The sequence below is a fragment of the Channa argus genome, chromosome 23 (genome assembly GCF_033026475.1).
Source record: "Channa argus isolate prfri chromosome 23, Channa argus male v1.0, whole genome shotgun sequence".
Lineage (NCBI taxonomy): Eukaryota > Metazoa > Chordata > Actinopteri > Anabantiformes > Channidae > Channa > Channa argus.
Genome location: NC_090219.1, coordinates 8,673,781 through 8,698,540, shown reverse-complemented (window position 1 = coordinate 8,698,540; position 24,760 = coordinate 8,673,781). Strand labels below are relative to the sequence as shown.

General features: G+C 41.3%; 1 protein-coding gene across 5 annotated transcripts in view; it reads left to right on the top strand.

The window, feature by feature from the left end:
• Positions 1-24,760, top strand: part of LOC137108722 (protein inscuteable homolog) — a 40,561-nt gene that overhangs the window by 8,118 nt on the left and 7,683 nt on the right. For 2 of the 5 annotated variants that reach the window (XM_067493686.1, XM_067493688.1), the window contains exons 2-6: positions 8,009-8,100; positions 18,840-19,206; positions 19,747-19,799; positions 19,895-20,018; positions 20,543-20,656. In XM_067493686.1, coding sequence (XP_067349787.1) covers positions 8,042-8,100; positions 18,840-19,206; positions 19,747-19,799; positions 19,895-20,018; positions 20,543-20,656 — 717 coding nt within the window. In that variant the 5' untranslated portion in view covers positions 8,009-8,041. Of the gene's footprint in view, positions 1-4,104; positions 4,397-8,008; positions 8,154-18,839; positions 19,207-19,746; positions 19,800-19,894; positions 20,019-20,542; positions 20,657-24,760 lie in introns of those variants that run through there. The other 3 variants (XM_067493687.1, XM_067493690.1, XM_067493689.1) reach the window with 3 other exon arrangements.

Genomic DNA, 24,760 nt, shown 5'->3' with positions numbered 1-24,760 from the left:
ATTTTTTTTGCGAATTCTTGGAAATATTTTTATAATTTGAGAAATATAGCTGTTCATAAAGTTCCAGGACGACAGTGTGTTCACTTTAGCAGATCTGTAGTGAAGCAATATAATTATTTATGCAGCTTTTGGAGGTAAAAAAAGTTTCCCTTTGGTGTCTAAAGGAATTTAGAAGGAGCTGGAGTGTAGTGCTGTCTTTGAATGCTATCAGCTGTAGCGATCTGTCCACTTTTATTAGTGTAGATTTAACAGCACGAGTGATCTCAGAGCACGAGAGTTACAGGTCTGTGTATATGTGCGGATCTATGTATGTGTGGAACTTGACCCTGTCTGCTCTCATCCCCATGAGTGATGCAGGTTGCTTAGAAACCCCATGAGGGCGGAGCAATTCACTTCCACATTGCAACGCCAAAGGAAAGAATGCTCACTGAGGGCACAGATCGATCGCTCTCCTTTGGCCTTACAGGCGAGTCTTCTCACTTAGTCTTGTAAGTGTATTGTGGGAAAAATCTCGATAAGCCAAACTGTTGCACGCACAGACTGCAGACTGTAATTAAGTTGTGCAAAACTGGCCTAATGTCTTGTAAACCTTTTTATAGCGTGCTGTTATTTTATGCACTGTGTCTGATGTTATTATTCCATTGTTGTTAGAACATGTTGAGGCTGAGACTAGTGGTAAAACTATAAACTGCTAAAATGATACAAAATTACAACTCTAGTTGTATTGTTGTTGTTTTTTCAGAATATTCTTGTAATATGCTATTGGCATATTTAATAGCTGTGCTCATTAAAAACACAAGAATTTTTTTTTTTTCGGTACAAATTGCCAAAGTGAGATACACCTCATCCTGCAGCTTGAGACCAACCATACATCCCAGGTAACAGTGAAGGGGTAAAATGTGAGTGACAGAAGTACAATGGAGCAAAAAGGTGCTTCAGCTGTCAGGTACAGTGCTGGGGGAGCATTTCACATGTCAGGCAAGGTGACAGATGTTGAATAAGAACCAGCTCTCTCTGCCTCCCTAATGGTTTTGTAAAGTCAGGAAGACTTGAATGACCCATTAGGAGGCATTGTAATACTTTTGCAGTGCAACCATCATCACTTTCCTCCAATGTTAACTTTCTAACACTGTCATTTCAGAAAAGAATCAGTTATCGACCCAGCTCTGTGACATCCCTACACAAATTTCCGGTAACCTCCAGTTCACTCTGTTGTGCTATTCAGATCTACCCACTCAGTAAATAGTTAAAAGACGCCTCATATTGACCACTTGCCAATATACTGCAAAGTCCCTTTAGTCCTCTTTAGTCATGTAACTATGGTCAGACTCCACAGAACTGCACTTACCTTGGCTTTACTTCATTTAACATGGGTTTAATTTTTAGATGCTTTTCTAAAAAGCAAGTGTCTTCATATGGAAATTCCAAATTCCCCTTGCCGGTTAGGTAACTGCATTTCATTATAGGATGGCCTCCACTGACTGTCAGCTCACTGCCAGTGGTCTTAAGGCACCAGAACAACCTTACATGCAATGTCTCATTAAATATTCAACTTATAGGGATGAAAACAATTGGGGTGAATTGTAAGGGATAACTTTTTATCAGGCCACTGGAAAATCTCTGTGCAGGCAGAGGGAGCACTAAAAGGTGGTGCAACCAGCTGTTAGTATTTACATCACGTTACATGCTAAGAACATGATACATAATCTCTATGGGCCCCATGTTTTGACAGGTTTGGCAGAATATGCAGCTTCTGGCACAGTGTCTTATAAAGTGTAGCTGTGTTTTGCAGAGAAGAGAGTTGAAGAAGCTCTGAAAACTTGTCAGCAAGAGCAACAATTATGATGATTTCAAGCTCTTTAGAAACGAGGGAAACAACCATCCTTTTATATAAAAAAGACACAGTAAGATTCAGTAAAATGTCGGAGACAAAATCATTTTGGCATATTGCTACTGCGGAAAAGCTCTTACAAATATACTTATTATCATTAAAGCACTAAAGGGAGCTTTCAGAATGCAGATTCGGTTAATTTGTGTTAGGAAACAGGAAAGCGAACTCAGGTCACAAGACTAATACACTTTTATCAATATAATAGGTTAAGAAATGTGATTGTGTAGCTCAGTTGCTTCTCATTTTATGTTGGTTTGAGCTTTAAGCTGAGTGAAAAGTTTCTAGATGCACTGTGTAAAAAGGGGGAGTTCTGAGTTTGTCATTCTCAATCTATTTCGTAGATGCAATAATATTTTCAATGGCCTCCTTTTTCTCAGTCTGCTCCTTGACATTCTTTGTGGTTATTGGTGTAAGTTTTATGTTCACCAGTGCTCAGTGGAGTGACAACAGTCTGGCGGTTTGGCACCGAACCAAAAATGTGCTCAGAAGGTCATGTTATCGGGCAACTGCAAAGCACTGACCCCAAGTTTCTCCAAGTAGTAGCGAAGTGCCTATACACAGTGGCTTCACTAAACATGCAGACATACAAGGTTTTAGCTGGATGATGCTAAATAAGTAAAATAAAATAGTATTTGTAGTGTTTCGTCGTGATTATGGTCATGATATCACACCATAAACATTATAAAACATACTGTACATATGGGACTCAAAGAAACTCAAAAAAAAAAAAACTGATTGCAAACTTGTTAGGATTCTACCTTTTTTATTCTGTTGGCATAGCAAACAAATACTTTAGCTTTGTGGCAGCAGGGCACAACACAACGCAAACTAAAAATAAATTGGCTGTGCCACTGTCATGTGTGGAATGCTCTCCACATTTAGAGTCACTTAGATAATGGAGAAAAGGGCCGTTGTGTGCAGAGAGAAATTAGCTTTTGAAGTTTGTGTGCGTGCAGTGGAGACTGAGCGATTTTGTGGCATTTCGATATTTTTTTTTGTAGGACTTTTTATGTAGGACTTAACATACCAGGGTCCTGATTTGTACATGTTACCTAAAAATATTAAGGTTAGTTTTGCCTGTGGCAGTAAAGCTGGGTATTTTTTTATGTCGCCCATTTTCAACTTGCTAGTGGCATTTTTAAATCTACACTGCAAAAAATCATAAAAAAAAAACAAAAAATGGTTAAATGACTGGCAGAAGCGAGTGCTGCTGATTTGAAAAAGGAAGAAACAGCCAGCAACAGTAGCTGGCATTTTTGTTCCAGCTTTGAGCTAATGTTAGCTGACTGGAATGATATGGAGGTGACATTACAATTAGATTCTTGTTTAAATTCATGAAAAAGTACAAAAAGTACACAAATATGAAATTAGAAATTTTCAATATATATAAAAAATATATTTTTGTGGCAAAATAAATATTAACTTGATTGTATGGACATAAACTTTTCAATGACCATCATATAAAATTACAGATAATTATTGTAATTTAACATAAATTAGACTGTTATCCAAGAACCCAGAAAAAAATACCATAATTGTTCTGTACGAAAATGGGAAATTAATGTCATTTGTAATTATTGGCATTGTACCTAAAATAAAGTCGGTTTGTAAATTAACAGAAAACAACTGTCATTTTACAGAGTTTTTAATATAATACAAAAAAAAACCCAAGAGCAAAAAGTTTATTTTCTTTGATATTGGGACTTTTTTTTATTGTGCACTTTATCTTGTGCCACAGTGTCTGTAGTACCTGTCAATAAATGACTCCAAATGTGTGATTATATTTCTGTTTAATTTAATCCGGGGGGAGGGGGGGGGGGGGGGTTGAAATGTTACTAAAAAAGTGCTCAAATAACATCAGAGGAGTCTGGGAGTAGAATGGTCTAAAAGGTTCTTCAGTGTTGCACTTGGAGAAACTTGCGCTGACTTCATAATCATTTGAGCATGAAGTAGCCGGTCACATCAGGCATTATCTGTGCATGCGTGGGTCTCTCGATCCTAGTACAAGGGCCCACTTTGAGCCAACCCACTGTGTGTGGGATGGGAATGTTGGGTCCATGGCTCAGCAGAACTTGCTTCCAGCTTGTTCCCACCCAACCACCCATACAGTACCCGTCCAACTATACTTTGCTCACCACATGACAGCTGTGTGATGAGACTCTGACCGCTGTCTCCTCCTGTGAACCCAGTCTCCGGCTCAATGATAGGACATGAGCAGCGTGGCACCATCTTGTCCCACAGGGAGAGCATGTCCACTGTATTTAAAGGACGGAGGCCAGGGACAACTACTTTCTTAGTCTGTACGAGTTAGGAAAACATCAGGGGAAAAAGCATTTTTCTTTTAATCACTTGGCAGTTTTGACATAAAGCCAAACCATAAGGAACCAGTTACACAAAGAGGCACTCCTGAAACAACAAGGATATTAAAGTTGGAGTGCACAGCCTGACTCACTCCGTTGTGAACCCCGTTCTATTGATTCAGCGTGGTTTTAGCTTCTCAGAATGGTGAGTGGCTTCGTTTGTTTCTCTTGTTCCTCAGCAGAGTTTGATTTCTTCTGCTTTATCCAAACATACAGCAAATCTCTTGCCATTGGCACAACAACGAAGCTGAGCCAAAGTGCTGTGGTATTTTGTTGTCTGCAGAATAGGTTTCGTATTCATTTGGTGGTTTTATTCGGGATCTGTGGGATTCTTTCTGCTTCACCACAGAACTTTATAAAAAGGACATGAAACGTATTTCTACAGTTATGGAGAGTACAAACAATGAGATCAGTGGACAATGAAATCTTGAAAGCACGTTTTATTTGTGAGGCATTAAATTAGTTGAGTTGCAGACAGGAGTTGAAGTTACATCAGAACGTGGCACACGTACAGAACCTGAAAGAAGATTATTTGGATTTGTAACGGACAATTTTCTTAAAAACTGTCAGCAACAACTGCCAGTCCAGTTTCAAAATGTGAACAATATCTGATGTACTCAGAACTCAAGATCGAATTTGTATTAAAAGCTAGATTCAACTCATCTTCTAGATTCAAGCCAATTTTCATTAGCTTTCATTAGCTTAAAATATGAGCACAGCATTAGCTTGTATTTATCAATTATGACATAAGACCAGCATCCATCAAATAGGAAACTGGCCCCAATGATTTTAGTCTTGACAAAATAAAGAAGACTTGGGCGCTACACCTTGGTCAAAGCCCATTTTCAATGCTATTAAACGCAGGTTTTTAATGATGTAATGATATAATGATAATGATGTTTTTAACGTTATATGATCATGCAAAGTCTTTATACTGTCTCCTAAAAACTGCATTTTAATTTTGGAACATATTCATTCACTCATTGCATTTGCTTCAATGTGTTTCTTGTTTAGTTGCAGAGGAACGGGATGTTTAGGACACAGGGTTAAAACACTTACAACCAAACTGAGTTGTCGAAAGTCGTGAACTCTCAAGATGTTTCTAAGCCTCCAGGAGCAGTGGTGTTAACGCGACTTCCGTGTTGATCATGTGATGCACACTGGCCAAATAAGGAGCATTTATGAAATGGTTAATGGCTTTACTCTTTTTAGAAATGGATTAATTGGGTCCAATACAGTTTCGAAAGCTTGTGGTCTGTCTGTGTATGTTTCTCTTTGTTGGCACCGAAACAGACTGGAGACCTGTCCGGTATGTACCCCTCCTCTCACCCAATGAGAGCTGGGATAGGCTCCAGCCCCATGTGGCCGAGAATAAGATAAGCGCTATTGAATACTCCTGGAACTTGGAAATTCTTTTCCTAAACATCCGCTGGATAAGTCTTTACACACGGCTGTGCACAGATGACTGAAATGCAGAGTTGGCATGACACTAACTAGGAACAGACCTTACAGGAAGCTTCACTGGAAGATTACAAGTGACAGAAACATGCACACTAACACACACACACACACACACCAACATTTAAATCCCCCTCTATGCACATGTAAAGAAGAAATACAAGTGCTGCAGTAAATCTAGAAGTCGAGCGATTTCCCCTACACACACACACACACACAAGTCCCTGAGCGGTTGTTATGTTACCCGGCATGTGACACGAGGCAGAGACAGAGGTGTCCTTTGTTTGGCCTACGTTCAACCAACAAGTTCTCCAAGGCAACCGAGTGGGGAAACCCACAGGGCCACTCAGGTTTCAACTCAGACATGAAAAGAAATTCTCCAACCCCGCAAGAAAATTAGCCAGAATCCAGTCAAAGCTGACCATCTGCTCAGGAAACTCGTATTTCTGTAGCACATGCAAACCTCAATGCACATGTGGACGTCTACAAATGTAGAGCTTGCAGCTTCACAGAAGCACACTTTTGTTTTAAAAACGAATAGTTACGACACAAAAGAGTGTGGTCTGCAGCGTCACTGAATCACTCAGGATGCTGGGAAAACAGTGTGAGAAACACAGGGGACGCGCTGTAAACTTTGACATTCGCCTGACAATGTTTCGCTCTCCTCCCTCATGCATCACTTACAGTCGGTGGCCACTCATGGCAGAATGACAGAGATCACTTCCAGCGCAATGGCCCTTAACACGGCACTTAGTTGCACACTTTAAGTGCTCAGGACTGAATTGCTTGATTGGATAACTCATCTCCATTTGTATGGTAATCCACAGAAGAGCGCTGTAACGAGCCTGAGGCACATGTAATGGAATCCGCTGGGTCCGTGTCTCATTGGCTGTGACCCTGTGCTCATATAGGGGCAATATAAATCATCCACACCTCTGCTGTACAAAATGCTGCAATTAAACCAGCACTTGTTTCATGGTTTTTCTGCTCGGCTCCGTTCGAACCGCACTATAATGGATGTGGGCTTTTACTCTTAGTCTTTCAGGACCCCGTGGCCCTGGCACAGTATTGGTATAATTTCTAAGTCGCTGCGATGCTTTCTCTGAAAATGGCCCTGGAGGAGTGATGCCAAGACTGCGGTTAAAAGAGCCCCTCCTTTCTCGCTTTCTCTCTTTCTCTGCAACTTCTTCCCGCTCTCACCTTCCTCTTTCCCGTTTGCATTTTTCCCTAAGAGTCTATGTACGTCCACCGATTCATCTCCCTGAATATCAATTCATCACAGCCACTGAGTCAGTCACTCACGTCCTTAAAACCTCTCTTTTTTCGCATCCATCATCAAATAGTTCCCTTGTCGCTCATAATTACGTAACCCTGGCAGTTTTGGAGCAACTGAAGCAGACAGTAAAGCTGAATCTGTGACTCCTCTAAAGCACTGCTTGTGCCCGATTCTACAGAATGGATCAGTTGTTCTGATCATTGTTGCATAAAGGATTGAGCAGTGTGAGTGACATCGCACGTGCATCATACATCCCTCGGCTCTCAATTGCTTTATTGTGAGTTCTCTTCTGTGTGTCACAACACTTTGAGAGCTTTAAAAAGGCAGGAACGTTGCTGTGTGGCACTTTTAAGGCATGTATGTGTGTGTCTTAGTGACAAAGTCTCGCTTTGTAACTGCCTGCATTTATACACCTTAGTAAACATGAAATTTTGAACACCACCACTGCAGGATGTCATTAACTAAAAGGATTAGTATGTCCGTAGCTTCTAGCGATTGAAAATGGACTAATCTAAATGGGATACATCAATAAAAATTGTAGAATAAAGTTGTGGGCACTTAAGAGCGTCAGCCCACTTGCGCTCAGGCTCAAAGGAGGGAAGAGAGTCACTGGATGGCAGCCAGCCAATAAATTAGAAGATCAGAAATATTATTCCTCTGGCACACCAGCAGCTTGAAGCTATTTAAAACAGGGAGGTTTATTGATAATTAAATTACTTGGAGGAAAAAAAGACGAGACAAGAATAGAATGCTTGGAGGCGGATCAATAAGGAGATACAGTACAATATTGTAGTGGATACCTCTATAGCTGTAAGCAAGACAGCCAGGAGGATGTGGAGTGTGTGTGTCTATGTGTGTGACACTGTATGTCAAGTGTATTTGCTGAATGTTGGTGTATGATGACACAAGGCGTCTCCAGTGTGACGTGAACATTACAATGGATTAAAATATTCTCATAGTTGACAGCAAAAGAAGATGAAGCCCTTATTCTTGGCGTTTATGTCGCATGTGTTGTGATTTCAGGTGCTGAGCTGAAATAAGATCGCGTCGGGCAGAATGGCGACTCCTCAGAGCAGCTCCAGGCAGAGCAGCTCGCTCTCTTCGTCTCCGATGAGGCAAGTGGTACCAGAGTCTGACCAAGGGAAACAAATGTTGATTCACTTGTTAGGTTTGCAGAAATTTTTAAACAAAGCAATATAAACTCCCTGTGCACCCACACACATTTTCACCTGATACGTTAGATCCTCTATTCAGCTTGGATATAAAGGCAAAATATTTCATAATCTCATAATGCTAGTGATAAAGGTTAAAGCCGTGCAATCCTAACCCAATGTGCCATATAACTGAGAGGTGATTGCGGTGTCAAGATCTCAAGCAGAAGTTTTGCATTCGCATACATTCTAGAACATGTTAAAGATAAGCAGCTGTGGAGATGCATCATGGCTGTTAATTGGAAATAATAATAATAATAATAATAATAATAATAATAACCTTGTGCAGTGTTCTCTGGGATTTTTTTTTTCCAGTGCAACAGTGCAATGCAGTGGAATGTGCAAAAAAAACGGTGTAGTGTGGTTAAGTATATGATAATAATAATAAATAAATAAATAAATAAATGATGGTGGAATGAATTGAGATGAGTAATGAGTGATGAGTGTGTGTTAAGTTCAGGTTGTACGAGTGTGTGTGTGTGTGTGTGTGTGTGTGTGTGTGTGTGTGTGTGTGAGTTCCATTTCAGTTCTGTGTATTGAGGAGCCTGATGGCTTGCGGGAAAGAACTGTTGCACAGTCTGGATCTGGTGGCCCGAAGGCTTAGGAACCTCTTTCCTGACGGCAGGAGTGTGAACAGTGTGTGTAACGGGTGTGTGGGGTCGTCCACAATGCTCTTGGCTTTGCGGATGCAGCGTGTGGTGTACATGTGCATAATAGAGGGGAGAGAGACTCCAATGATCTTCTCAGCTGTCCTCACTATCCTCTGTAGGGTCTTTGCGATCCGAGACGGTGCAGTTCCCAAACCAGGCAGTGAGGCAGCTGCTCAGGATGCTCTCAATGGTCCCTCTGTAGAACATGGTCAGGATGGGGGGAGGGAGATGGGCTTTCCTCAGACTTCTCAGGTCTTGGTGATGGGGCTGGTATTGGTGCTCAGTGTGGTGGTGTACTTGCCAAGTGCAAGTGCTAAACCATTTTGCTTCTAGCATAAGTTGCTGGCCAATAAAATCCTCATCAGTTCATTCTACTTAAGCAAATCCTGCGAGAAAAAAATTGTGCGGAAACTGTCAAACAACTGTCGGAAACAAATATGGTGGCGACCGGTGTTTTTAAGCAACATTTGGTGAAACGAACAAAAAGAAAAGTAAATAAGATGAACAAAGTACAGATATGGGGTGAGATCCTGAATGAAGAAGCACGGAATAGGAGACTGTCGAGTCTGTGCAGGAATATGAAGGTAAAATAATATAGGAAGAAAGCAGGTTTCAGGTAACATTCTGCCTGCTAAAAATAACCTTGTCAAAAAGAATTCTTGAGAATCATGTTACAGCAAAGCAAAGTTTGCATTTGGCTTTGCTTTTGTCATCGTCAGTCATCCAAACCCCAGACCTTTTTCCAGCTGCCGCTACCTGTGGAGGTTAAAGTGGCATCGGGTTTTACTAGTGCGAGTACAAGTACACAAAGGTGGGATCTCTTGATCGCTCATGTTAACATCAAGACTGTAATATTCTCCATATTGACTCATGTAAAAAACAAACACACTAAATAACATACTGACGATAATACGCATGATAGCAAGAAACAACCAACCTGTTTCATCCCCCCCCCACAATGCAGTGGACTCCCTATCTCCTTCTGATAATGATCTGTAATGGTGGTGGTGGTGTGAGACAGACGCTGGTATCAAAGCAGCGTTCGCAGGAGCGAGGATCATAGAAATGCCAGGTAACAGAATAGGCTGCTGTCAGGGGAACAGATTGAATTTGCTTCCCAGAAATTCATGAGTTGGGTGATGCAGGGAGAAATATGCTCATGTTTACATTAGAGTCAAAGAGCAAAGTTAACTAATGACCTCACAGGCGCCTAACTGCTGCTAAACCTACAAATGAGTGTCCTTTAAACTGTTCGGGCATTTAAGACATTTGTTGGATAGTACTTTAAACTGCCGTTTGATCAGACCTTCCTCAGAAATGCGTTTCTTTGTTTCGAATGCTTCAAAAAAACGTTAAATCATGGATCACTTAAGCCACTCGGTGCTGGTTTGTGCTGGATGGGTGTGTTTGCCGTTCCGGTTCAGTAAACCACACAAAATGTCATGTGCCGTTTGCACCAAACTGAACCAACAGCTTATCTGGCAAATAACACAAAACAGCTAAACATCAAATGCTGGTAGCACTTACATACATGTTCTACAGTATATAGTTTAGCGCTGAAACCCAACATAATTTAATTGAATGATTTTGCGAGCGCTTGCTGTTTGCACTCAGAAAATGTGAGCTCCACATCCTCCCAGTGCCACTGGCACAGCTGACATCCATAATTATGTTTCAAAGGGCCAAACTACCAGTAGGTTATAATTAAGCATAAATTAGTGAAATGACATCAATCCTCTTTGGGTTATTTTAATCCAAAACACAACCTTTCACAAATGCCAACCAAGTACTGTAGTTTTATAAGCCAACACCTAGTGCCATTCCAAGTTTGTTAGCGTGACCATGATGACAACAGCCCACTGAGCCGACGCCACTAACCCAAATCCAGTGTCTCCTGAATGGCGTGATAACATTTGAAGCTGGTTATTCATCAGACACGTTTAATATTTATTACGCTCCATGTAGTTTCAATGTAAGGGGAAGCCAACTTCACCCGAAACCTAACATAATAGTACTGCACAGTCGGCTCGTACCGAGGTTTCATCGTCATTCAATGTCATGTTTCCTCTTCATGAGTCAGTATCATCATCAAGTAGCCAAAAAGGTCAAGGACTGTATATATAAAAAGTCATAGTAAAGAAATGAATATTTTAAATGTGCAAAAGTTTGCATCCCTCTTGATAAATTAATTAGAAACTTTTAAAGAAACATTTGTAATAACTTTATTCTCTTCTTGCCTTTTAAAAAATAAGGGGGTTCTCACTTTTGCACATAAGTGTGGCATCATTTCAAGCCTGATAAAAGGAAACAAAAATGGACAAACTTACCAACTTTGTCTCCCTGGCCCTTGCGTTGATATTTTAGGTTCATCTGTATGTTAAAGAAGAGTGAGCAGGTTACAGTACAGCTGCTGAGAAGAATCAACTTCTTCATCCCTTCCTTCATATCTGCCTTTGGAAATATTTACAGGCTGATGTTTGAGTAGAGCCAATATACGAGTCTTACTGAGGATTCTAGACCAACAACTTGGACGCAGTAAATAGCAGTAGGTGCAAAGGTCAAATCTTTGGTAACAAGTATGTTTGCATACACAAACATGTGTCCTCTCCACACACACACACACACACGCACATACACGTATGACATGAAAACATCTATTCATAATTAGATTCCACATTTGAGGTGCATGTCAGCAGACTTAAACCAGAGATTTAAACCAGAAATCCTGAAGTCTGTCAGACAGATGTGCTCAAAGTGCAAAGAGTGAACAATAAGAACGTTAACCAAAACCAGAGAAGCACTGCTTCCACCTCAAGCAGTCATGAAAACATTGATCAGCCAGCTGACCCGGACTGGGCCCTTTGCATTGTTGAACTATCGACTAAAAACCCCTTTTCAAGTGCCAGGGCGCTGGTCCGTCAAGTAGAACACCAATAACTGGCAGATCATTTTGTTTCACATATTTCTCGTTTTCATGATTTATTAATTTAGGGTGAATGAAATCTCATCCAAATCCAAACACATCCACTGTATGTTTGTGGCTGTCAACCTTAAATATACTGATGCTCCTGATTTGCAGAAAAAAAAACAAAAAAACGTCGGTTGGAGAAACACAACAACAAAATGCTTTTCACACAGCCACACAGCACTGATTTATGTCTCTGAGAAACTCTCCGTGCCAGATGTTGATCCCTCTTTCCCAAATGCTTGAAGCTTTTCCATCAGCTGCTGTGGTTGAGAAACGTTCAGGCTCTAATAATGAATTTGAATACATACTGTATTTCTTCTGACAGTTCTGTGTTTGCAAATGCTTACACAGCATCGCAAAAGATGCACAGTGACTGGCCTTGGATATCAAATTAGTAGAGCTGTCACGCCATGCTCAAGCTGCTAGACACACACACACACACACACACACACACACACACAGAAAAATGATCAGATGACGTTTCCTGCTTCTTCATCTGTCTCTCATATGCAAACATAAACATAAATCCTGTTTTTGCTGCATGCTGCAATAAATCATTTGTTGAAAGGAGCCCAATGGCTGAATTGAATTAAAATAAACTGCAAATACAGATAGAACACATGCATGCACACACCTGACAAACATCCCCACAACGGAAGCAGCACTTTACCCCTTATTAACACGTCAGGACATCTTGGACCTCAGCATAGAAATCTAATAGAGGCTGACGAGCCTTTACTGTGAGTGGAGGTCAACAAGGTCTCTCCACCGTCCACTGTCTTTTTTCAGTTTTTGCAGTTGAATGTTGGAAAAGTTGCATATGTGTGAGTTGGCTGATGTGAGGGAATGTGAGGGAGACTCGTAGAAAAAGAGGGAGCAAAGAAAAAGTGAGGGGAGGCAGCTGGAGATGGTTTGAGGTGCAGAGAAAGAGACAGAGTTTCATTTTAATATTGTCCACATAAGCTGTATTTTAGGCGTATGGTGCATGTAAGCAGGCATCTGTTAGACTGGGAGTGTGACTCAGACAGAAAGACAACAAACGGCAGAGAGAATTAACCTAGAGATGAATAAGATGGAACAAAGAGACCTAGACAGAAACAGACTCTGAGTAGGCTATTTTAGGTGAATGTGGTCTGCACTTTAGAGGCTGCCTGAAACATCTGGGAATCAGATGTGTGCTCCCACTGTCAGATTCAACTGTGCCAGGCAAGGGCTACAATATCACTTACCCCGCGCTACTCTAGAAGCATCTCAGACTTGACCTTGGCCCAGAAAATCAAGGCGTGACTTGCACATTAACTATCAGCCATGTGCTTTTGCCATTTTCTCAGCTCATCGGTCACGAGGCTGCATTATGAACAGGAACTTACCAGATATTTCCAGTGCAGCTGTTGCCCTCTGTGTCAGAAAGTTCTGTTGAGCCATTCTGGTTTTGAACAGAAGAGGAATGCATCATCATCAATATCCGATTAAGTCTACTTGTACACATGCATCGATATTTAATTATTTTTTGGACAAGACGGTCCTTGTTTCCTCTTTCAGTGCTAGTCACAATGGTCTGGCCCTCAAAATCCTGCAGCTCAATCTGCCCACTTTTCCATTCACTCTGCTCCTCTGGCCTCCGGTTGTGTTGTGGTATTTGAGAAAGATTTCCATGTGTTCATTTGTGACATCAGGCGTCAGACAGATATTCATGAAAACCAGACACTGGACGACAGTGAAAATACTCCTTCCTGCTCATGCTGTGCTAAATTACTTCCATATCATAGACCTTGGAACTTAATATGCAGTTTTATCCCAAGTAGAAATAATAACATGATCAAACACATGTTGCTGTGTTTCTTTTCCCTGTTAGGGATTCTGTATGAAGTCAGTGGGCAGTTCTAGATGTGTTTAACCATTTGGTGAGGGGTCTTCATTTAACACCCCTGAAGTGTAAAACTTCACCCTATTTTTTGTCTTTTTCTCCCACAAGAAATACAAATAGTATTTTAAATCCAATACATGTTAATTTAACACGCTTTAATTCAAAACAGGATCCTTTCACCGTTGACAGCAAGCTGCCGGACCAAAGCAAAGCAGACAGTACACAGCCTGTGCTCGTGATATGTGACGTGCTCTACATGCTGTAGTACCTGAAGCTTGCGAAGCTTAGCAATGTGCAACCGCCCCTGAAAAACAAATTAGTTCCTGATGTACAATAGCTGCCATACTTGAGTGACAACAGGTGCTGTGATGCTTGGTCTAAAACCCGCGCAGATGCTGCTCGCTGACAAACGCTACACCACGATGTCGTGGCAAATATGTTACTCTCCCTGTCATACACTGCATTTTCCTGTTTTTTTTTTAATCACCTTCATTATTTAATTACTTAATGACCCACAGTGCAAAAAAAAGTGTCAGTGTTTCAATGCATTATTTTCAGTAGAGTTAAACTTGATCCACTCTTGAATTGAATCATCATTTACAGATGAATCCGCTTCAAACGAGCAAATCTAAATACTCACTGAAGCAAAGCTTTAGATGTCACACAGTTAAATAAAGATCATTTGTGTACAAAGAACGTGTTTTATAGGATTCTAGTGCACATTAAATGTTTTTGGCCAAAAACTAAACCATAAGGACAAAAAGACACTTTCATCAACTCTGTGAAAATATTCAAAGGCAGAAGTCAGGGGTTTGAGACAAAAACATCTTTTGAAGTACATTTAAAGGCATAATTGAGAAGCAGAACGAATGTTGCACATGTGTAAATCTGCTTATGCACCAGGAAACACAGTATGACTCCTCTGAATGAGTTAGGTTTCTGTGGCTGAGCCGAGACAACCTGTGCCCGGGTTCCTCACCAGTCACAGCGTCAAGTTTGAAGGTCAACAAGCTCCATTTTGCTCTCATCAGGCCATAGAACCTTCTTCCAGTCTCCCACATGTCTTATGGCGGAGTTACTTTCACCTAAATCAACTTCAAGTGTAACTCCAGCCTTGCTGTGACCTCAGGCTCAACTCAAACGGATGCCAACTCTTAACCCTGCAAATAATTAAGGTACATGAACAAAGGGACTGACTGCACTCTTTCATAAATCTGCAGTTTGCTCAGGGATAGACCGTTTTACGGGGCTCAGCAGTCGGAGCATCAGCCTCTCAGCAGTGACTCATCTGACAGAACTTGGTGTGTCCCAAGCACTCGAAATTTTAAAAAGTGACTCGTCTAAAAGCTCAAGTTCATCATTATCACCTAACGTTATGGGAATGGTGACCTCACTGTGACGTTGAATCAACCCAGCAACTTGTTCTCTCACATAAAGCTGCGTAACCCTTTTTATACAGATTTCTGCATCTCTGTAAGAAAGATCTCTAAATCTGCCTGCGGATTTTTCTTCTTCAGTTCTTTTGTATTCACCACACATATAGAAATATCGTTTAACCGCCTGTTCAGAACAGAAGTTGCAACACCTTGTTTGAAAAATAATACCATCAAATGTACATGTTTCTTTGCTTTATAGCTTTCTCCCACTTCCTTTACCTTTTTGTGTGAAACACCAAGTTACACAAGTTTAATTGACAGGTGTGTAGGATAAAAAAAACAAAAACTCCATCCTGACTCCATCACAATTCATATAACCATCCATCTAATTAATGCAGAGAATATTAGTATCAAACACATAACTTCCAATTCTGTCAGAAAAGCGTGTTTAAACCTTGATGTAGTGTTAAAAAACATTTCCTCTTAACCAGCTTCCTCTGTGTTTACTGCTGCCACCACCCCTCACTTTACTGACAGTAGATGAGAGAGACTGATGCTTCATCCCCACAGGATCCCTGTCTGGGATAATAGAGCCGCTGCTGCTGACCCTCTCTTGGACCTGCATGTAAATATTTGTCATTCCCTGCAAGCTGAAGTGGACCGCTTCCCCTCCTTTTGGAAAACAAACCTATTATTATCATCACCCCCCCCCCCCCAACACACACACACACACACACACACACACACACACACACACACACACACACACTCACACACACACACACAAACACACACAGTTGGGGGAATGTTTTGCGGCTTTGTGCTGGCCGTGTAAATCAAGATAGACTCATGCAATACTGTTATATAACTATGAAATATGGTTTGCAATGGTCACACTGGGGCTAATATGGAGACAAATCTGCTTATGGTTGCACATTTTGATTCGAGTTTTCATTTTACTGCACTTAGGAAATTCACTATAACAATGTACTAAGTAAAATGCAGTTTGGTCCTCAATGACTAAACATTCTAGGGTATATGGGTGAAATACAAAGGCAAATTATGTCATTTAACAATCCCTTCCAATTTAGTGAGTGATGGTAAATAGTCTGATCGTGTAGCGTTTTTATTCAAAGAGATTTACAGCGTTGCTGCTCATTCATCCATTCACACTCACACACACATCGATGAGGGCAGCTGCCACGAAAAGTGTTCGGCCATATTAGGGCACATCCTTAAAATAGGACTTAAAAAAATGACTTAAACTAAAATTTAATTTTTTGGGAAATAATAAATTCCATATTAATAGGCTAATAGTGTGCTAATAGTGTTTGTTACTTGTTGGAAATGTCAAATAGGTAAGTTATCTACCATTTTTAACTTCAAGTAGTTACAAAACCAATCATAGCAAACAGTTGGACAACTACAAATAAGGAAGTTCATGTTGTCACTGTTTGCAGTGTTTTGATTTTATGTCATTTATTTTATGTAACCCTGCACTGAAGTTGTTTTCCATAACCCTAACGCAGTTTTTGTGTTTATATAAAGTTGTTCTCGCAGTGTCAATAGGTGACACTCCTGGAGTGTCCAATACCGGACGCCGCTGTTCCCAGGGTGCTAAATGGTGGCGCCGCTGTTGCATAGCGTCATTGGCGGATGCTGTGGGATGAGAGCGTGTTGGAAAATCTGCAGGGTTGCAACTGCGCTGAAATATTGTGACCTAAAAAAAGAGAAACCAACTTAAATGTGCATAATAAAATTGTATCTATTTCAAATGAGAGCGATTTAATGAAGTTCTACAGCAGGTCCCTACCACCTTGTCACTCCGGCAGGGACTGGCACCAGATTTTGAGGGGGGGGCAACTTGGGGTTCAGTGTCTTGCCCAATGAGGTTTTGACATGTAATCCGGAGGCACAAGCAGTGAAGAAAGTGAAGACACAGCAAGTACTAAAACCAATGGCGCTCAAGTTTGTGCACGACTGCTACACCTGCTCCATAGTGATCAAAGGTCTTTGTGACAAATTTGACTCACTTACTGTGTTATTCACCTCTATGGTGAATAGTCTCTAACAAGCCACACTGTCAGAAAACGAACTGTTTGATCACATGTAAAAAAAAAAACAAACAAACCTGGGTTTCACTCTCCTAAATGTTCATTTGCAGGGAACATTTAGGAGAAATTGATTTCTTTAATCGCCTGGAGTTAAACTAAAAGTCATATCTCATCCATTTTCAGAAGTCACGATGATCACCAAAAGGCCATTTACCCCACTTAGCAGAACAAGCTCCATATTCGTGATTACCACACTGTGTGTAACACCGTGCAGCTATTTATTCTAGGCCGCATTTACAGCTAATTACATCTTCATCCTCTTTCCAAATTGAGGATGATTTATTTGCGGCAGAGAGTTTTGAACTGGTGAACTTCCTCACTCAGTAAGGAAGTAGATTGATGATGATGACCACTTTTGCATTGTTATTCCACCTCCTCAGCCAACTGAATGCGCCGAGCGATTAAGTGAATGAACATTTTATATACATACACGGTAGGTGCATCTGAGTGTGGAAATCTGTGTTCCGTAATGAGTCCATATCCGAGGATTGTTTTCGTACATATTAATTAGAAATCTTTAAAGTAAAACTTTAATTAAAAGTGCAAGAAACACCTGAAGTAGATATTAAAGTGAGATTATTGTTCATTCCTCCAGGTGCCTTTCTTCTTCCTATAATAAAGCTGTCAGCTCAACAGGAGTCTGGCAACGCCTTCACGTGTCAGTCGAGCTGATTAGGCCATTTCCTGACCTCACCTGAACTTTACTTTGATTTTCTTTAGTAAACAGCTGCCCTCTGTATGGTTTCATACTGGATTGGATATAATTGGAGTTAAAGATCCAGTCCCATTTAACCAGCTCTGGCTAATTGCCGAAACTCCATACTTGTCTTTAAGATGTTGACTACTGAATACTCAATACCAGTGCAATATTCCAATGTCTCCAGAGAGCTGCCATTTCCCACAAAATGCAGATGATGCCCAGAGAGCCAAGAGGAAAATAGCAAGCTTCATTAGAGATTTTTTTCCCATGTGTTGACTCAAAGCAGAGGTGGTTGTTGTAGCCATCGACTCGTCTACTTTCAAGGAGCTTTGACTCATTGGGTGCAGGACTTTGCCATGGCCCCTGAAACCTGCCGTCATCAGGGTCAGCACAGGGAGAGATTAAAGTGGGAAGGAGTGTTTGCTCTATTGTGGAAGCTGTGCTGAAGAGGAATTATCCGTTAAATCATGAAGCGTGGAAACCAGCGGGTTACTGGTGCATAATTAACCTCAATTACACGCCATTGATTTTAGGGTGCCGTGTTTCTCGATTCAACACAGCACTTTCTGGTGGCCGTTGACATTTTATAATGTGCCATTAATGGAATTTTACTTTGGAGAGAAGAGGTGGGGTTTTTTTATTAGAAGAGCTCATATAACAAAGTTGTTGGCTCACACGCTGCATGCTTGCCGGCACTAATCGACTTTCATTTCCTTTTGAAGCCTTGTGGTTAATTTTATTTTGACAACAAATCTTACTCAGATCATGAGTAATGTTCACCAGGACGCTATTTATTAGTGACCCTTTGCAAAGCCTAGAGGTGAATTTGAATATTTCCTGTGTATTTGAGCAAACTGTGCTGACTTGTTTCTTGATTTTCACCTAAAGGAGGAAGAAGATCTGTAAATTCTGCGAACCAACAAAATCATCCATCCTGCTACATTGTGCCGTTTTCATTTCTCCCACAGCACCCGGATGCAGTCTCTCCAGGTCGATTCAGTCCAGCGTTGGATGGAGGACCTTCGCCATATGACAGAAGTGGAGTGCATGTGCGTCCTCCAGGCCAAGCCCATCGGGGTGGAGGAGGACTCCCAGCAGGGAGAGCTGATAGTGGCCTCTGGGGTGGTTGCAGGGGACCACGTGGCTAGGAACAACCTGCAGACCCTCCTCCGCCGAGCACTGGTGGTCAGCACAGAACTCGGCAAGATGTTCCAGCGGCTGGAGAAGGGACGCTGGCAGAGGGTCCACAGCACGGCAGTGAGGGCAAACTGCCACGTCCGTTCGCTGGTGCACGAATACAGTGCCGCCCGAAGCACACCACCAGAAATGCAGAAGGTTGCTCTCCTTTGTAAACAAGCACTGAAACTTCCTGATACAGTAGTAAATACACAATGTAGACATTGTCATGCTGTTACACTAAAAAAAGCACTTTCACTTTGTGTAGACTTCCCAGTCTATAGGTTATTGAGATAAGATCGGTGATTAACACGAGGTCCCATTGGGCTCAATAAAGTATATCAAAAGTGAAGTGTATAATTATCTTAAAGACAGACATGGAGACTCACCTACTTTACTCACTAGTATCAAGAACCAAGCATTGTTTTCCGTTTCTTCGTTAGAAATTGAATTCTGCAATCTTTTTTTTTTTCACAAGCTTGGTTCTCCAACCTTCAGGCCAAATCCGCTCGCCATTAAATAAAATGAATTCACACGAATCCACAAATCACTATTTTCCCAAAACACATGCTGTGAATTCTGTGGACACTGTTCTGTACAGGAAAAACTAACGGACGATATTTATTTTTAATCTATGTGTTGCTTCTCTCTGTGTGTTTATCACTGTTCAGTGGTTTTCTTCTTTTCCTTTCACTGCAGTATGAGAAGTCTGTGCTGGAAAAGTGCATGGAGCTGACAAATATTACAGAGAGGTAAACACCTACTGAGCAAACACACAGAAGGAATAATTAGTGACGAGATGGTTTGTGTTGAATCTGGTAAATGCCCTGACTAACCCCACCTGCAGGTGTCTCCACACCGATGAAGAATTCTTCTTGAAATCCATGAGGGAAGCCATCCACGAGATCCTTACAGACGTCAGTGATTCGTTCAGCAACATGATTGACATGGCCTTAGCCAATGAGATCCAGGTATGCAACAGGCCTGAAACTGGACTTACAATCACTTTTGTTTTGATTTCATATTTGCTTGTGCTTCATTTCTCAGGATGTGGCCTGCATGTGTTTGTGCGTGTCGGTAAACCAATGGTTTCACGGTTCCGCGCTTCATTCGGCTAAAGTTTAACAGAAAAGGAGGATGATCTTTCTATTGCGCTATAAAATTAAGATGGAAGACATTTATTATTTTACTTTAAAGAATCGATGATTACGCTCACATGGACGATGGAAGGTTGCATTTTATGCCTGTGACTGAAAATGTAAAATGTGAAAATGTTTCTTTTGGTATTCATTTAATGTAAATGTTACTATTTATACTTCCCAAATCCTTCCTTTGAAATATTTGGTCAAATGTAAGTTGTTTTAATGTGGTGAACTCTAAATTTAGGCACCCTACTGTGGAAATGTCCAAAAGGACAGACATCAACTACCTTCACATGTATTGCTTGTACATGTATGTCAATGAAAACAGTGCTCACAGCCTTGCCGTCTTCCAGGTCCTGATCAAACAGATAGAATCATCGGACAGTGTTCACATCATCGGCGGTGCCATTAGCAACCTGCTGTCCCTCACACAGGATGGACCTCAGCTCTGCAGCATCATTGCAAAGGTACAATTGACATGCAAGTGGTCCTGTCATGGTTAAACTGTCCTGCTCATGGTTTGGATTTGGGTTTGGCTCCTCAAGTCAATGACAAGTCATCAGTATGATGTATTAAAATCTTTACCTTTTTCTACTATTACATCTCTGCCCTTTGCTTCTTTCTAGAAACACTCATATTACGATCGGCCAATGTTCATCATGCAGACCAGCAGAGCTGCACCTATCTCTTTATGCATGTCTCTAAAATGCAATTTCAATGTGAGATAAGACATAAAAGACCAGACAGCAAGTCTCAATTGACCATTAGTTAGCTGGCCACTGCCAGGATACTCTTGATAAGACTCTTCCTGGTCCACACACACACACACACACAAACAAAGAAAAACACACAACACCTCTTTGCTCTTAGATTGTCAGATCAGTTTTGTCTGCTACTATTGATCATAAATGCAGGTTGCTCAGTCGTCTCTACGTTTCAATCGGCTCCGGCCTTTATTAACTCTCTCTGCGCAGAGATGTGCCTGAGAGAAACCTGCCTGCCAGTGGCTGCTAATGAGTAGCCAATATAAGATATTGTCCACCTGCTATCTGAATTGAGTAGCTTCTAACAGGCTGTCTGTCACATTCTCCCATACAAACCCTTTACAGTAATGTGGATCATTTGGCTCATATCCGACCTCCTCGCTCATTATCACTTTCCGCAGCCTGAGGACTATACTTTACTTATGCAGTTCAGTGGCAATTAGCCATTTAAATGCTCGGGAGGAGACCTGATATTTCCGCCTCCTCCCTCTCTTTACCAGTGTTGCTGCTGACAGACTGTGTTCAGTGAGTGATGTGCAGTGCTATGAAGAGGATATGGGTGCTAGGATAAATAAGTGGCAGCGAAGCAGGCAGCATGATAAACAGAGATGAATCATGGTGCATATATCCAGACTGGGGTTAAATTGGTTTGTAGATGGTTTTATTCTGCTGGAAGCACCAGATGGGTGGAGTGTAACACCATTTAACAGCACAATGGGTAACAGACAGTTAAAGACAATGGCAGCTCCTTAGAGAAAATTGGAGCATTGTGTGATAATTAGGTATGAACTTGTCATTTACATCAAGCCAACTTGGGTGATGACAATAGCTGATGACTTTTGTTAAATGTGCTTGTTGTTTGTCAGTACTATAATAATGTTGGTAGGTTATAAAGTCATCGCCTTTATTCTGTTACGCACTTAAAGCTGCTTACGTTTTCTTTCGGACACTAAAGGGTCACAGAAACAAGCTGTGAACATGAAATCAAAAAAAAGTTTATATCACAACTTTTCTAACAAACAGCTGCGTTTTTTTACACGTCTAGCAGATATTAGTTAAAGCAGTTTTAAAAGCAGTGAAAAACATTTATTTTGGAAAATGTCTAAATGTCTGCATGATAAATTATTGTCTAAAAACATTTTAATAATATGATCTTCATTTGATGAGATTCATTTTGTCCAGAAAAAACTCATTCTGTACTAACAAGGACATGCAGAAATGACAAGTTACTAAACAAGTTACTTTGTAGATTAATTGTATTAATATCACTACTTCTACTAAGCAATGCACCATCTGCAATAATAAATATCTTCATGTTCCCTGGGATCCATATAGAGCAGATTCACTTTTGGATTCACATTTGGATTTAGGTCTGGACCTTGTCTAGGCCATTCTAACACATGAATATGCTTTGATCTAAACCCTTCCATTGTAGCTCTGGCTGTATGTTTAGGGTCATTGTCCTGATGAAAGTTGAACTTCCTCCCAAGTCTCAAGTCTTTTCTAGACTCTTAACAGGTTTTCTTCTAAGAACGCCCTGTATTTGGCTCCATCCATCTTCCCATCAACTCTGACCAGCTTCCCTGTCCTTGCTGAGAAAAAGGTTTCCGCCACACATAGCATGTAGCATTTGGGCTAAAAAGTTCAACTTTGTCTCATATGAGCAGAGAACCTCCTTCCACATGTTTGCTGCCTTCTTTCAACTATGGCTTTCTTCTTGCCACTCTTCCATAAAGGCCAGAATTATGGAGTGCACGACTAATAGTTTAGATTCTCCCACCTGAGCTGTGGATCTCTGCAGCTCCTCCAGAGTTACCATGGGCCTATTGGCTGCTTCTCTGATCAGTGCTCTCCTTGCCTGTCAGTTTAGGTGGACGGTTTGCAGTTGTGTCACACTCTTCTTAACAGTGCTTTAAACTACTCCACAACTTTATCCCTGGTGACTGGTGTGTTCCTTGGACTTCATGATGCTGTTTGTTCACTAATGATCTCCACCAAACCTCTGAGGTTTCACAGAACAGATCCTCCAGAGATACCACGGGCCTCTTAGCTGCTTTTCAATAAAATACATTTACGTTTCTGGTTGTAACGTAACAAAACATAAAAAAGTTCAAGGGGTATTTGTGGTGGTCTTTTGCAAGGCCCTGTACATTTATTTACATTTACTGTCATTCACTTTGGCCGGGGACGCTGAACTCCTGGCATCTGGCCTGAATATCAGTTTAGTTGCCACGTCTGATTTGTGTGATTTGTTTGTTCACTGATCCACATCGCTGCTGTGAGGTTCTTCGTGCTCCTCCTCTTGGCCTTGGACCAGCTCCACCAGGGTTTATGTTCAGTTTATTTAATTTAACAGAAACATACAACTCAAACTAAAGTCTAACATTCGCTGGAGGAGGACTGAAGGACCTTGCTTACCAAATCAATAGCATGGGCGTGTCCTTTGGTGCTGTAGTATTTTTGCCCTTCTGAGAGTGTCAGGCCCACCAATGTGATCATCTTCAACCAGCTTATAATCATTTAAACAATTAGGCCATGAATGGGATCATGATCCTTTTAAACAAAAACCATAACTAATTATGACTAAATTATAATTTAAAACCAAAGGAGTGAAGCTGAAAAGTGCAGAAGACTAGATTCTGGAGATTCTCCAGAGACTGAACATTATCTTTTAAAAGCAACATTTGCTTTACAGAAAAACACCAGGATCAACAGCCTCTTCATCACTAGCTGAACACAGCTTGAATCTGCCTCTTTGGACTTACTAAAAACTGTCTGTCGACGTTGGCAGTTCTTTCAGGTACGGTCGTCCAATATCGCGTAGGTGGTGAACAGGGAGGAGCGGTCAGGCTGGAGGGCAGGATGATTAGCCACTCCAAGCTCTGGCAGCACGGCCTTAGCAAAATATGAGACATGCCAGCTCAGTATAATGGGCTTATTAGGATAATGGCGGTCCCTACAGGCCTCGTCTTCCTCCAGGTAATTCTATCTATCTGCACGGTGAATAGAATTCAATACCTGAAAGTGTTTTTTTTTTTTTGTCACAGGGGTGCTGTAGTGCAGACATGGAGCCAGTAGAGCAGCTATTTTTGCTTGTTTACTCCAAACATAATTCCACAGAAAGTGCTCAGCTATTACGGCTAGCAAATCATATTTTTCTGCAGTGTTTAGTCTTCAGTGTTTTCCATTCATGAAGTATGTATATTTTGTCCGTTTCGGTCGAACGTGATAAATTGTGGGAGTGGTTTGCCGAATAAACCTGGCCAAATCCTGCAGACATTTGGAGTCTTTTGAACTGTTTAAAACCCGCATCCTGCTATTGGCCTAAAACTGCGGGATGTGTTTCCTCTCCCAGCAGCTCAGCAAGGAGCAGTTCAATCCATTATTTAGCTTCAAGACAAGAGCCCATTGTGATGAATAGTGTGTAAGTGTGCCGTGAATGTTAGGCCCCCTGAAAGCCTCAGAAGAGCTGCTCTCACCGTGGAAGTTAACCAGCCTTTGGTGAAAAGAAAATGAACACAGCAATCACTGGACAAATAAACTAAAGATGAGAACGCTGCTACGGGCGGCTAATTGTGTGGCGTTGATGGACGTTCTGAATGAGAAACAAACTGTGGCCCCTGAGCGTTCGGTGTTATGGAAGTCTGGACGTGTAAACTGTGGGTGAGGCAGCAGAGAGAGCAGCTGTATGAAGGTGAGGTAACCACTGTGTTACACCACCGATGGAGTGGGTGGAAAACACAGCCACCAAAGCAAATGAATGTGTGGCCTTTGACCTCAGTGTCAGGCCAAACCGTGTTTAACGGT